General features: G+C 43.8%; 1 protein-coding gene across 3 annotated transcripts in view; it reads right to left on the bottom strand.

Moving 5' to 3' along the window:
* The window catches only part of wwtr1 (WW domain containing transcription regulator 1), a 92,772-nt gene extending 79,299 nt beyond the window's left edge, over window positions 1-13,473 (bottom strand). Inside the window, exon 1 of one of the 3 annotated variants that reach the window (XM_014168665.3) lies at window positions 12,739-13,473. In XM_014168665.3, coding sequence (XP_014024140.1) covers window positions 12,739-13,142 — 404 coding nt within the window. In that variant the 5' untranslated portion in view covers window positions 13,143-13,473. The remainder of the gene's footprint in view (window positions 1-12,738) is intronic. The other 2 variants (XM_014168664.3, XM_014168667.3) reach the window with 2 other exon arrangements.
* Window positions 13,474-13,884: the final 411 nt, after the last annotated feature.

Here is a 13,884-nt window from a genome sequence, read left to right as displayed (position 1 = left end):
ATATGGTGTGTGGGCCACTATGATTTGGGAAGCCATGCAGTTTATTCGGCTACAGATGAACTTCACAGGGTGGTGAAAGTGCACAGAGATTGTGTTGCCCCTGTTCAATAAATATTGAGGGTCTTATTCTGGTGACAGGATGATTGATGCTTGACTGCCATTTGACAAATAAAAATAATTATCACATAGACTAGCCTACCTGCACAGCTTACGGCCACTGTTTCTGCGAGCTGCTGGCTAGAGCACACGTGCAACGACCAGAGTAGATACATTTGGTATTTTATTGAAAATAGAAACACATTGAACTTTTTATTTGGTACATGACCGAAAAAGTACATTGTGTGCAGTACGTCATCATGCACTGACATTTATCCACAGCAAGTCCGTTTGGTGGAAACACTATCCTCTTTGTTACTAGAACAGTAGTTGCTTTGAAGTGTATTTTTCCCGCAAATGCATTTTGAGCAACGGTCATATGTGACCCGTTACAGATAGCTGAGTATATGACGCACGTCACTACTTTACAGGAGAGACATTTGAACCAAAAACCTTTTTTCAACAAAATGCATTTTTGGGTGGGGGGCAAAATGCCTTCTTGAACATGTGAGCTTTCATGTGCCTTAATAACAAAATTGTATGTAATCAGTAAATGTAAATAAAATGTGAAATCACAAAGCTGTTAAGACACTGAGAAAATACAGAATCTTGCCAAGCCATAATTGGTTGAGATGAGGGGGCTGGGACATTCATGAGTCCATTCTGTCACTCAAGGCTTCTGTCAAATGGCACATCCTGCTCTATGCTACTGCGGATATTTGAAAGATCCATTGTATTTACTAATATTTGAGTCATGGACTACATGCAAAGTATAGCTACAGCTTTCAATGCCAGTGTTGTCCTGAATACAGCTGCTGGTATCGACACAGCTCTGTCTTCTGTGGCTAAAGCAGTCTGGAAGTGTTTCAGTCTGCCATGAATCATTATAATCCATAGACCGGTAAGAGTCTACAGTTAAAATGCCAAGATAACTACTTTGAGACAATAACGTATGAAGCTTTCATTGCTAGCTATTGTTAGCTATATTGCTAGCTAGCTAGACAATGGCATACTGGTACAGTTGTAGCTTGCTTCATCCCGCAATGAGCCATTGTTTACAGATGGCCACTGTGGTCCGAATGCTAATCGATTAGCAAGCTAATCAAACACCATGTTACGTTATAGGGACACATGCTAAGCTGGCTAGCCACGATGAAATGATAGCTAAATAGCTATTGGATTATAGATTTCAAGGTCGTTTTTTGCATGATCTACTAGCTGGTTAGCTAGATGAATACCATTTACATCTAGCCAGCTGGTAATTATGAAGCTAACCTTTGCTAAATCTAGCTAGTTATCTTGTGTCTGCATTGCCATTGTTGGGCTGGAAGCAGACGTGTACAGGGCATTTTAGTACAGCTGTAGCAGTCAACAGGCAATAGGACTTTAATTCATGTTTTATCCAATTTTCTGGAATTTGTCTTTCAGCATAAACCACCAGTACAAGATGATCAAGGATGAACAAGCAACAATTCTGCTATTTTTTTCTTTGTACTTGGAGTTTATTGCTTGGATGTTATTGAATGAATGTTATTGCTGGTATGCAAGGTTTTAATGTCTTGTCTATTTGTTTCTGCTTTCTTCCTTCACAGCTTTAATTGTCTGGAGCCTGGTGTTGTTGTGGCCTTTCACTCAGATGTAACCAGGTTTCAGCTGCTGTACAATGTTGATGTCCTTCCTCCCAGAGATGTGAAAGCATACCCCGGACTGGACACAACTTCGCAAACATATATTTTTAAGAAGATAAGGAATGCAATGAAAAGGCCATGGACATTACATGTCCTGCTCCAAAGGGAAGGACAGAAATATGCGCTCAAGCTAGATCCCTTTGTTCATATCATAACCTGCAGCAAAGTTACTTAAAAGGATCTTATGATATAGGCCTAGATAAAAACTATCTAAGCCTTTAGCTGTGTTCCAATACTCATACTAACATACTGTATACTAGATACTTAATGAGTATATACACTACTAGTTCATTTTAGTATACTGTAAATGAACAGTATGCTTTCAGTTGAGCGTTCTAACTCTTTGCATGTCTACCGGAAGTTGATGCTGTTGCTATGCAACCTCTTGCTTGCTAGTTAGCATAACAAATTACTAGTTAGACATTTTATAACTTTGGGTGTGTTCTTAAATTCAATCTGGAATGCCAGAGTGAGCTTGTAAATTCAGAGCGTTGTCAGATTGTCCGTAAATTCAGAGCATTTGGCTCTCGGAGTGTACACTGGACGCTCGGGCTGAGGAGTAGGGTTGATTTGAGCTTTCTGACCTTACAACGCAGTCAAGCATCCAAGCTAACGTTGGCTAGCTTGCTAGCTACTTCCAGACACATATGAGACCACTGACCATTTTACTCGCCCTAGCAGAGCTCGTTAGGCAGTTCTCTTGTTATCCAGAGCGTTGGTGGTTGTAACTGTGCTGCTGGCAACAAATTAATTACGCTTTTTTGCCGACGTTTACTGACATCGGCCATATTCAACGGGTGTTGAGAGCTCGTAAATTCTTTATTTGCGCTCTCTGGTACACTCAGACGAGAGTGCTCTGAAATCGGAGTAGATAGCAGGAGCGAATTTACGGAAGCACCCGAATGTCCATTGAGAACGCACAACGACTATACCATTTAGCTAAGCTAAGAATGACGGGAAATAATCAAGTCAATAAACATTGGGTAGTTAGTTAGATAGCCTATAGTTAATATACTGGCAAGTTTGATGTATAAGTAGCCAACTAACGTTAGGTAGCTAGCTAACAACATACCGGTACATACTGCTGTAATGATATGCTATGTGGTTTGTAAGGACAGTATAGCTAACAAATTGTCAGCCAATATAAAGACTAAGGTAACTTATTTGAAAAGTCATTAGTTTATTACATTGCTCAACATTTTCTTTACATTTATCATTACTAGTTAAAGCAATGAATTTGTATCCGCTCTCGTACATCAGTTGCATATTTTCCGCCATTTTCTTCAAATCTAGAAACGATGCGGAGCCACGCCCATTTCCTGAAGAATTGCATTATGGGGCCTAAAGTACGGAAATAGTGTCCTCTGCGTGTATACTTCATATTTTGGCAAATTTAGGACTTCATCCGGGAACTTTTGGCATACTAACTACATCCATACTATGACCAATAAGCATACTATATACTCAATTCATCTCACAAATAGAACACTTGGTGCGGTTAGTATGAGTATCGAACACAGCTTTTGGTGTTTGTGTGTTTTACGTTTTTCGGAATTGCAGGCTACTACCTTTAGCACTTGAAATTAATAAAGTATTTTATTGTTGAAATATTTATTTTTTAAGCGCTACTGCACTCACTGCTTTAGCACATGGCCACATTCGCATGTGTTCCAATGTGGATTATTTAAGAGATGGGTGGGTCCAAGGCTTTAGAGGGTTTGAACAATACTAAATGGCCGTAAACAATGAACAGCACTGTAGCTAATATGCCGCCGGAAGAAATGGCAGCAGTTTTTCGGGCGCCCAACCAATTGTGCTATTATGTGTTTTTTTTTGCATTATTTGCAACTTATTTTGTACATAATATTTCTGCAACCGTATCTTATGGCAAAAAAGAGCTTCTGGATATCAGGACAGCGATCACTCACCTCGGATTAGACGAAGATTCTTTCTACAACAAAGAGACATTCTCCAAACACACCACAGGACCAACATCCCCGTTATTTGCAAGAGGAAGCGACGCAGGTACAGGGGACAAAGAGCCGGATGCCTGGTCAGGACCCGGAGAAGGCGACTGGGAAAGCTGCCGTTACCCTCAATACTACTCGCCAACGTGCAATCATTGGACAATAAATTAGACGAGGTACGATCACGAATATCCTACCAACGGGACATCAAAAACTGTAATATCCTATGTTTCACGGAATAGTGGCTGAATGACGACATGGATATTATTAACTACAGGACTGTTTTGCTATCACAGATTGGAATATGTTCCGGGATTCTTCCGATTGCATTGAGGAGTACACCACATCATTCACTGGCTTTATCAATAAGAGCATCGAGGACGTCGTCTCCACAGTGACTGTACGTACATACCTCAACCAGAAGCCATGGATTACAGGCAACATTCGCACTGAGCTAAAGGGTAGAGCTGCCGCTTCAAGGTGCGGGACTCTAACCCGGAAGCTTACAAGAAATCCTGCTATGCCCTGCGACGAACCATCAAACAGGCAAATCGTCAATACAGGGCTAAGATTGAATCATACTACACCGGCTCCGACGCTCGTCTTATGTGGCAGGGCTTGCAAACTATTACAGACTACAAAGGGAAGCACAGCCGCGAGCTGCCCAGTGACACGAGCCTACCAGAAGAGCTAAATCACTTCTATGCTCGCTTCGAGGCAAGCAACACTGAGGCATGCATGAAAGCATCAGCTGTTCCGGATGACTGATCACGCTCTCCGTAGCCGACATGAGCAAGACCTTTAAACAGGTCAACATACACAAGGCTGCAGGGCCAGACGGATTACCAGGACGTGTGCTCTGGCATGTGCTGACCAACTGGCAGGTGCCATCACTGACATTTTCAACATGTTCCTGATTGAGTCCGTAATACCAACATGTTTCAAGCAGACCACCATAGTCCCTGTGCCCAAGAACAAAAAGGCAGCCTGCCTAAATGACTACAGACCCGTAGCACTCACATCCGTAGCCATGAAGTGCTTTGAAAGGTTGGTAATGGCTCACATCAACACCATTATCCCAGAAACCCTAGACCCACTCCAATTTGCATACCGCACCAAACAGACCCACAGATGATGCAATCTCTATTGCACTCCACACTGCCCTGTCCCACCTGGACAAAAGGAACACTTATGTGAGAATGCTATTCATTGACTACAGCTCAGCGTTCAACACCATAGTACCCTCAAAGCTCATCACTAAGCCAAGAATCCTGGGACTAAACACCTCCCTCTGCAACTGGATCCTGGACTTCTTGACGGGCCTCCCCCAGGTGGTGAGGGTAGGTGGCAACACATCTGCCATGCTGATCCTCAATACTGGAGCTCCACAGGGGTGCGTGCTCAGTCCCCTCCTGTACTCCCTGTTCACCCACGACTGCATGAACAGGCACGGCTCCAACACCATCATTCAATTCGCAGACGACACAACAGTGGTAGGCCTGATCACCGACAACGACGAGACATCCTTTAGGGAGGTCAGAGACCTGGCCATGTGGTGCCAGAAAAACAACCTATCCCTCAACGTAACCAAGACTAAGGAGATGATTGTGGACTACAGGAAAAGGAGGACCGAGCACGCCCCCATTCTCATCGACGGGGCTGTAGTGGAGCAGGTTGAGAGCTTCAAGTTCCTCGGTGTCCACATCAACAACAAACTAGAATGGTCCAAACACACCAAGACAGTCTTGAAGAGGGCACGACAAAGCCTATTCCTCCTCAGGAAACTAAAAAGATTTGGCATGGGTCCTGAGATCCTCAAAAGGTTCTACAGCTGCAACAGCGAGCATCCTGACTGGTTGCATCACTGCCTGGTACGGCAATTGCTCGGCCTCTGACCGCAAGGCACTACAGAGGGTAGTGCGTACGGCCCAGTATATCACTGGGGCTAAGCTGCCTGCCATCCAGGACCCCGACACCAGACCGTGTCAGAGGAAGGCCCTAAGAATTGTCAAAGACCCCAGCCACAGACTGTTCTCTCTACTACCACATGGCAAGTGGTACCAGAGCACCAAGTTTAGGACAAAAAGGCTTCTCAACAGCTTTTACCTCCAAGCCATAAGACTCCTGAATAGGTAATCAAACGGCTATTTGCATTGTGTGCCCCCCCCCCCAAAAAAAGTTTTACGCTGCTGCTACTCTCTGTTTATCATATATGCATAGTCACTTTAACTATACATTCATGTACATACTACCTCAATTGGCCCGAGCAACCAGTGCTCCCACACATTGGCTAACCGGGCTATCTGCATTGAGTCCACCCACCCGCCAACCCCTCTTTTACGCTACTGCTACTCTGTTCATCATATATGCATAGTCACTTTAACCATATCTACATGTACATACTACCTCTATCAGCCTGACTAACCGGTGTCTGTATGTAGCCTCGCTACTTTTATAGCCTCGCTACTGTATATAGCCTGTCTTTTTACTGTTGTTTTATTTCTTTACTTACCTATTGTTCACCTAACACCTTTTTTGCACTATTGGTTAGAGCCTGTAAGTAAGCATTTCACTGTAAGGTCTACACTTGTTGTATTCGGCGCACGTGACAAATAAACTTTAATTTGTTCAATGGGAAAGGTTCTTTATTATACAACAATAGGCAATTTAATACTGTAAATGATTTGCCTAATGGGGTAACTTGCTGAGATAATGTTCAGAGAATCCATTTTGGAAATTTGGTGAAAGTATTCCTTTTCTCTATGTTCCCAATGATTCGATTAATGTAGAGCAAATGTGAAAATCACAGCAAAATGTTTGAATGCCTTTTGCTCCTAAATGGGATTATACATTTATGAACTTTTAAAGCAGCATTACTTCCCCATGTTTCCTCCAACTACATTGTATGAGATGGTAGGTCACATATGCTTGTGCTTCTCTGAATGCATATCTCCCTCCTCCATGTGCACAGTGGGGAGAGGGAGTAAGTGGCTCCCTCACACAACAGCTGACAGCAAAACAGGGACAGGCATTTACTTTTTGTAGCAGGAATCAACATAACGCATCGGCTATTACTGTAATGGTTTTAGTACAATCTACAGGAACGTTGTCGCATAATCACAGAAAATTACAGACTTATGCAAAATGCTTTGGTGAGAGGAAGGCAATGTCGATGTCAGTAATTTTTGGTTTATTGTCCCAGCTCTACATTTCTGACCTATTACCAGGTGCTACCACAGGACAACAAAAAAATGTCAGGACTCTAAAGCCATAAAGGCCTTAACCCTATTATTTTTCATTTGAGTAGTACACAGTGTATCCCATCCTTTTTTGGGACATTCAACTGTACAGTAAAATTCTGCAATAGAACAAAGAAAAAGGTCTGAAAAAACGAATGCCTTAAAGGGTTTTAAAGGCAGACAGGACAGGAGACATGATGGAGCAGCAGTGGCATCCTTAACAAAGAGCTCAGAGTGAAACTAAAAAGATCCAGCAGCTTCGGGACGGGCAGACAGACTGTTTTCCTGCCTAGTTAATTGCAGGGTGCGGTGAGGCCGAGGCTCCCAGCTTTGTTGGTGGTGACAGAGCCAACTGTGAAAACCTCTGCATGAGCAGGCATGTTCTCACCCCCGGCCGGGAACCAGAGAAAGGAGAGGGAGAGGAGACACCTCCTTGAGCCTGGGGTTAGACTGCAGTCGTTCCCTCCCTTTCCTTTCCTCCTCTCCACAGGTGCCAACAAGAGAGCTCACAAAAAACAGCCTCAGCCGCTCCGTCTTTCCATCCCTCCCCTCAAACTCTTTCCCTGCCTCTCACTCCCACTTGTTTTCCTTCCACTCTCCATTCTCACACCCTTCTATTTCTCTCCTTCTCTCCCTCCCACTTGTCCACCCCCTCTCGCTCTTTCCCATCTCTCGCAGTCTCTCCTCCCCTCTGTTTTTCTCCCATGACAAAATCATCACATGCAAGCACAGCCAACCCCCTCTCCTTTTTCTGTGGAAAGTTATCTAGCTAATGAACAGCCAGGCCTACTGATCAGTGGTCTGTCTGTTCCGTGGTTGTTCTCCTGACGTGGCTAGTTCTCCTGAGGGTCAGCATGCAGCCAACCAGCCATAGAGCCAGGCAGTACAGACCAGCCATGTCCCTCTGCTTCTCTCATCATCTCACACTATGTGTTTACATTTCAGCCTGCCTGTTTCCTGGGAAAAACACCCCCTCTGTATTGTTATTCATTATTTCACCAGGTCAACTGGCGTTTAAGCTAATGTTGAACTGATATGGATTACTCTTGGAGACAATGAGCATCGGGCTAATGTCTTGATGGGCTGTTGATACTGTTAAATAGAGTTACCCAGGAACAGATCTAGGTAAGTGTGTAAAAAATAAAAGAGGTGTATGAAGTGACTGTATGTTTTAGCAGAGAGACCTCTGCTGCAGTGAGACGTTGTGGAGACCAGGGTGTGTTCACACCTATAACTACTGCCCCTATAGAGGACACCCTGCTGAGCTGACCCCTACCACACAACCCTAACCTCTGCCTAGTCAGATAGACATGGTGACCCCTGGGGCAGGGAAGAATGGGTCTGCCTGGTCATCTTGTTCCAGAGTCAAGAGTCACAACACTCATTTGCATTAAGACTGACTGTCTCCAGCAGGAGAGGTATGAGCCAGCAGAGGAAGGCTCTGCACTGATAAGGTAATCACTTTTTATTTACCGTAATTTCCGGACTATTAAGCGCACCTGAATATGAGCCGCACCCACTGAATTCAAAAATATATATTATTTTGAACATAAATAAGCCGCAGGTGCCTACCGGTACATTGAAACAAATGAACTTTACACAGGCTTTAACGAAACACGGCTTGTAACCAAAATAAATGGCTTTAACGAAACACGGCTTGTAACAAAAAATAAAAATAGCAGTAAGCTTTAGTTGTCTTTTTGCACCGAGTCAATTCCTCACGCTGCTGTTGCCAACGTCTTATCATCAACTCATTAAGACCAAGCTTCCGTGCAGCAGCTCTATTTCCTTTTCCAACAGCCAGATCAATCGCCTTCAACTTGAATGCTGCATCATATGCATTTCTCTGTGTCTTTGCCATGATGAGGGTGACAAAATGACTACCGTAATCAGAATGATGAGAAGTTAGAGAGCGCTCGATTTAATCTAAACAGTAAACAAAAAACTTGTTTGACCTTAACCCGTTCGGCAATTTCATTGGTCTAATGAAAGCTTCATGCCGCCAAAAAACTGAGCACGTCACAGAATGTGTTTTTTGGAGAGAGAAAAAATGGAAACCGGGAAAAATCCATATATTAGCCGCGTCATTGTTTAAGCCACGAGGTTCAAAGCCTGGGAAAAAAGTTGCGGCTTATAGTCCGGAATTTACGGTAGTTTGTCATTTTTCTTTTCAGAGGTAATCCCTTTCTTATCAAGGTGAACAAGAACAGGGATCACAGGTGTGTGTGTGTTTGAAACAGGTTACAAAATGGAGCCTCACATTGATATTGTCAAACACACACACATTTAATTTCAGTATACCTTGGGCATCTGCTAAAGTGAGAGGTGAAAGGTCACTTATTCTGAAAAGATGGCACTGGAGGGAATAGCAGTTGTTTTACAGGCTCCTGACCAATTGTGCTATTTTTTTTAATTTTTAATTTTATTTTTTTTATCTGATCCTAACTTTTTTTGTACATAATGTTTCTGCCATGATTTCCTATGACCGAAAAGAGCGTCTGGACATCAGAACAGCGATCACTAACCTCGATGTGGATGAGGATTTCTACTTCAATGACACTGAGGCGAATTACATACTGCACATTCCGAACCATGCCCAAATCGGTCTTCTCATGTCTACCAGCATGTCACCTGTGCAACTGGAGGCAAAAAACTAAAACTCTACATCACTAATTCCACACACAGAGACGCAAACAAAGCTCTCCCTCCATTTGACAAATCTGACCATAACTCTATCCTTCCGATTCCTGCTTAGAAGCAAAAACTCAAACAGGAAGTACCAGTGACATGCTCAATATGGAAGTGGGTCAATGAAGCGGCTCCTCAGCTAAAGGACTGGTTTGCTAGCACAGACTGGAATAGGTTCCAGGATTCATCTGATGGCATTGAGGAATTGACCATATAAGTGCATCTACGATGTCGTCCCCACAGTGACCGGACGTACATATCACCACCAGAAGCAATGCATTACAGGCAACATCCACACTGAGCTAAAGGCTAGAGCTGCTAATTTCAAGGAGCGAGACACTAATCCGGACATTTATAAGAAATTTGGCTCCGCCCTCAGATGAACCATCAAACAGGCAAAGCGTCAGAACTGAGATTGAATCCTAGTACAACAGCTCTGACGCTCGTAGGATGTGGCAGGGCTTGCAAACTATCACGGATTACAAAGGGAAACCCAGCCCCAAGTTACCCAGTGACGCGAGCCTACCAGGCAAGCTAAATGCCTTCTATACTCGTTTCGAGGATAGCTAAACTGAACCATGCATGAGAGCTCCAGCTATTCCGGGCGACTGTCTGATCATGCTCTCCGTAGCCAATTTGAGTAAGACCTTAAAACAGGTTAACATTCACAAGGCAGCAGGGCCAGACGGACTACCAGGACGCATACTCAGAGCACGTGCTGACCAGCTGGCAAGTGTCTTGACTGATATTTTCAACCTCTCCCTGACCCAGTCCATAATACCTACATGTTTCAAGCAGACCACCATAGTCCTTGTGCCCAGGAATGCCCAGGTAACCTGTCCTAATATTTATATATTTCTTAATTCCATTATTTTACTTTGAGATGTGTGTATTGTTGTGAATTGTTAGATACTACTGCACTGTTGGAGCTAGGAACACAAGCATTACTCTACAACCGCAATAACATTTTCTAAATATGTGTATGTGACCAATATAATTTGATTTGAAACGACTATCGCTCCGTAGCACTCACATCTGTAGCCATGAAATGCTTTGATGGCTCAAATGCTGGTCATGGCTCACATCAACCCCATCATCCCAGACACCCTGGACCCACTCCAATTTGCATACTGCCCCAACAGATTCACATATGACGCAATCCCTATTGCACTCCACACCTCCCTTACCCACTTGGACAAAAGGAACACCTACGTGACAATGCATTTCATTGACTACAGCTCAGAGTTCAACACCATACTGCCTTCTAATCTCATCACTAACCTAAGAACACTGGGACTAAACACCTCCCTCTAACTAGATCCTGGACTTCCTTACGGGCCGCCCCCAGGTAATGAGGGTAAGCAACTACACACGGGGGCTCCTCAGGGGTGCATGCCTAGTCCCTTCCTGTACTCCCTGTTCACCCACGACTGCTTGGTCATGCACGACTCCAACACCACCATTAAGTGTGGGCTCCCGAGTGGCGCAGCGTTCTAAGGCACTGCATCTCAGCGCTAGAGGCATCACTATAGACCCTGGTTTGACTCCAGGCTGTATCACAACCAGCCGTGATTGGGAGTCCCATAGGGCAGCGCACAATTGGCCCAGACTCCAGCCCCCCCAAGTCAGCGACTGTTCTCTCAGCTACCATATGGCAACTGGTACCGGAGCGCCATGTCTGGGACCAAAATGCTCCTGAACAGCTTTTACCCCCAAGCCATAAGACTGAACAGATAATCAAATGGCTACCCTGACTATTTGCATTGACCCATTTTTTATTTGCACCAGCTCTAAGCACACTCACTGGACTCTACCCACACAGTCACACACAGTCACTGGACTCTATACTACACTGACACGCCAACACACACACACATAGGCTACCTACGGTCGCTCACACACACATACTTTCACACACGGTGCTGCTACTGTGTTTATTATCTATCCTGATTGCCAAGTCACTTTTACCTCTACCTACAAATTACCTCAATTACCTCGTACCCCTGCACATTGACTCGGTACTGGTACCCCTTGTATATAGTGTCATTATTGCTATTTTATTGTGTTACCATTTCCTTTATTTCTACTCTAATTTCTTACTTTGCATTGTTGGGAAAGAGATGGTAAGTAAGCATTTTACAGTAAAGTCTACAATTGTAGTATTTGGCGCATGTGACAAATAAAATATGATTTATCCCCGTGCGTGGGTGAGGATTAGAAACACTACAGCCATTGTGGTTTAACCGGCTGGGGCTCAGAACGAAACCAAAGACAACTTCAATGCTGTTGCACAATACACTAGAGGTGGTCTGTGATCACGTTGCACAAGGAGATACTTCACTAATGAATGGGGAAACGTTCCATTGAGTTTACTAGGGCCAGGTGCTCGTTTATATTATTATATAGGTCGAGCACAACACTGACTAATTCTAGCAATGAGATTATCCTACCAGCCTACATGAAAAATGTGAGTGTTCACTGCAAGCACAGACAGGTAGACTACGGCTCACGCAAAATATTTGAGGCTACACGTCGAATTAGGTTCGACTTGTTTGAACAATGCCGCATTCAAAACAATTGGGAACTCTGAAAAATATGAGGTCTAATCATGACTTCGGTTATCTTCAGGTCGGAAAGTCGGACCTGTAGAAAGAGGCCGAGTTGGAATACCGAGTTGGATGATCAAGTTCCCAGTTGTTTTGAACGCACTGAAGTCGTAAGTGGGAGATTTCCGAGTTCCCAGTTGTTTTGAACGCGGCATAAGTGGTGGCATTATAGGGTCTTAGCTGACAGCGTCAAACAAAGACACAAAAACAGTGTACTCAGTCAAACTGGCCGCACAGTGCTCAAAAGGGGGCACTTGTTCAGCACAGTGAGCCAAAACGATTGTTGTTGGGATTTACACTCAAATTACACAGATTTTCTACAACCCATTTAGGCCCATCACTTGAGATGAACCAAAGTTATCTGAAGTGAGGCTTGCACTGACTGAACCTGGTGTTTTGTTTTTTAAAGGGACTGGGGACATTTGTGTGTTTTCTGTATAATAAAAAAGCTTACTTGAGAAAGTACTTCTGTCCAGTTGACGTGTAGGCCATCTCCCATCCAGGAGGCAGGGGCAACTCTTCGGCAACATCGAAAGACTGGTGCCGGATATGCGAGTGATGTACTGGGCTTGGAGTTGGATTGGCTCCCAATCCAAGCTGTAAGGACGCGGGCGAGGAATGTGACCGTACGTGTTGTACGGTGAGCCTGGGAGGGTGGCTGCCCGAATCAGTGCTCGACTGTCGGGAGTGAGATCCAGAATCTGGCTCCTTGAAAAAAGACTCGGGTAACATTTTTTTCCTCCATGAACTGGGTTTCGGGTTCATAACCGAATTAAAAAGCGCCTCGAGATCCGTATCAGAGTCCTGAGCGACATGGATAACTTGTTGTCCTGGCATTGGCTGCAGTGGGTTGCTCATTTTGGCTTAGTGGAAAAGTTACAACGCAATACAGAAAATATAAAACGAAAACGTTTCGAGGCGAAGAGAGATATCAAACCTTGAGCTCTCTTGAAACGTTCATAAACCCTCCTCTGTGTGGATAAAAATAGTTATCACCTTACTGCCGTCAAACTCGCGTTAAAACAATTCTGAAAGAGTTAGATAAAAACACTAAAATGTATCCCTACATTAGAAAAGTAATAAGAAATGTACTTTCTCTTTGCCTCGGCCAGTTCGATAGCTCTTGTTGGTGCTGCCCGAACTTCACTCCCGTCCCAAAGTTTAACTCAACTTTTTTACGACGCCTGTGTCAGCAGTCGTTCATGAATTATTCATGAGCTCCGGCGCGAGAGGGGTTTAGTACAGATTTCGTGATTACAAAACAATCTCTCAAATGACTGAAACTATTGATGGCGGGTGTAACAATTATAAAAATGTTTAAATAGTTACTACTCAACTCCACAAAGTTGCGGAATAGAGTTGTTGAGAGTTTGTTTTAGCAACAAATCACGGCTGCTTCATTCTGTTACATTTGGAGATAATTTGGGGATGGTCTATAGGCCTAGAGACTAAGAACTAAAACAATGTTAAGAATAGTTCAAGTTAGTGGAAAACTGACCACAGAGCCTATCTGTCGATTGGACAAGTGAAATCATTTTGAATGTAAAGTAGTGAAAAAAATTACCCATCTGTTGAATAATAACTTGAAACTTGTGAGGTT

This window comes from Salmo salar, chromosome 23, assembly GCF_965601325.2.
Source record: "Salmo salar chromosome 23, fSalSal1, whole genome shotgun sequence".
Lineage (NCBI taxonomy): Eukaryota > Metazoa > Chordata > Actinopteri > Salmoniformes > Salmonidae > Salmo > Salmo salar.
Note: the sequence above shows the minus strand (reverse complement) of the source record. Positions and strands in the feature narration are given on the sequence as shown.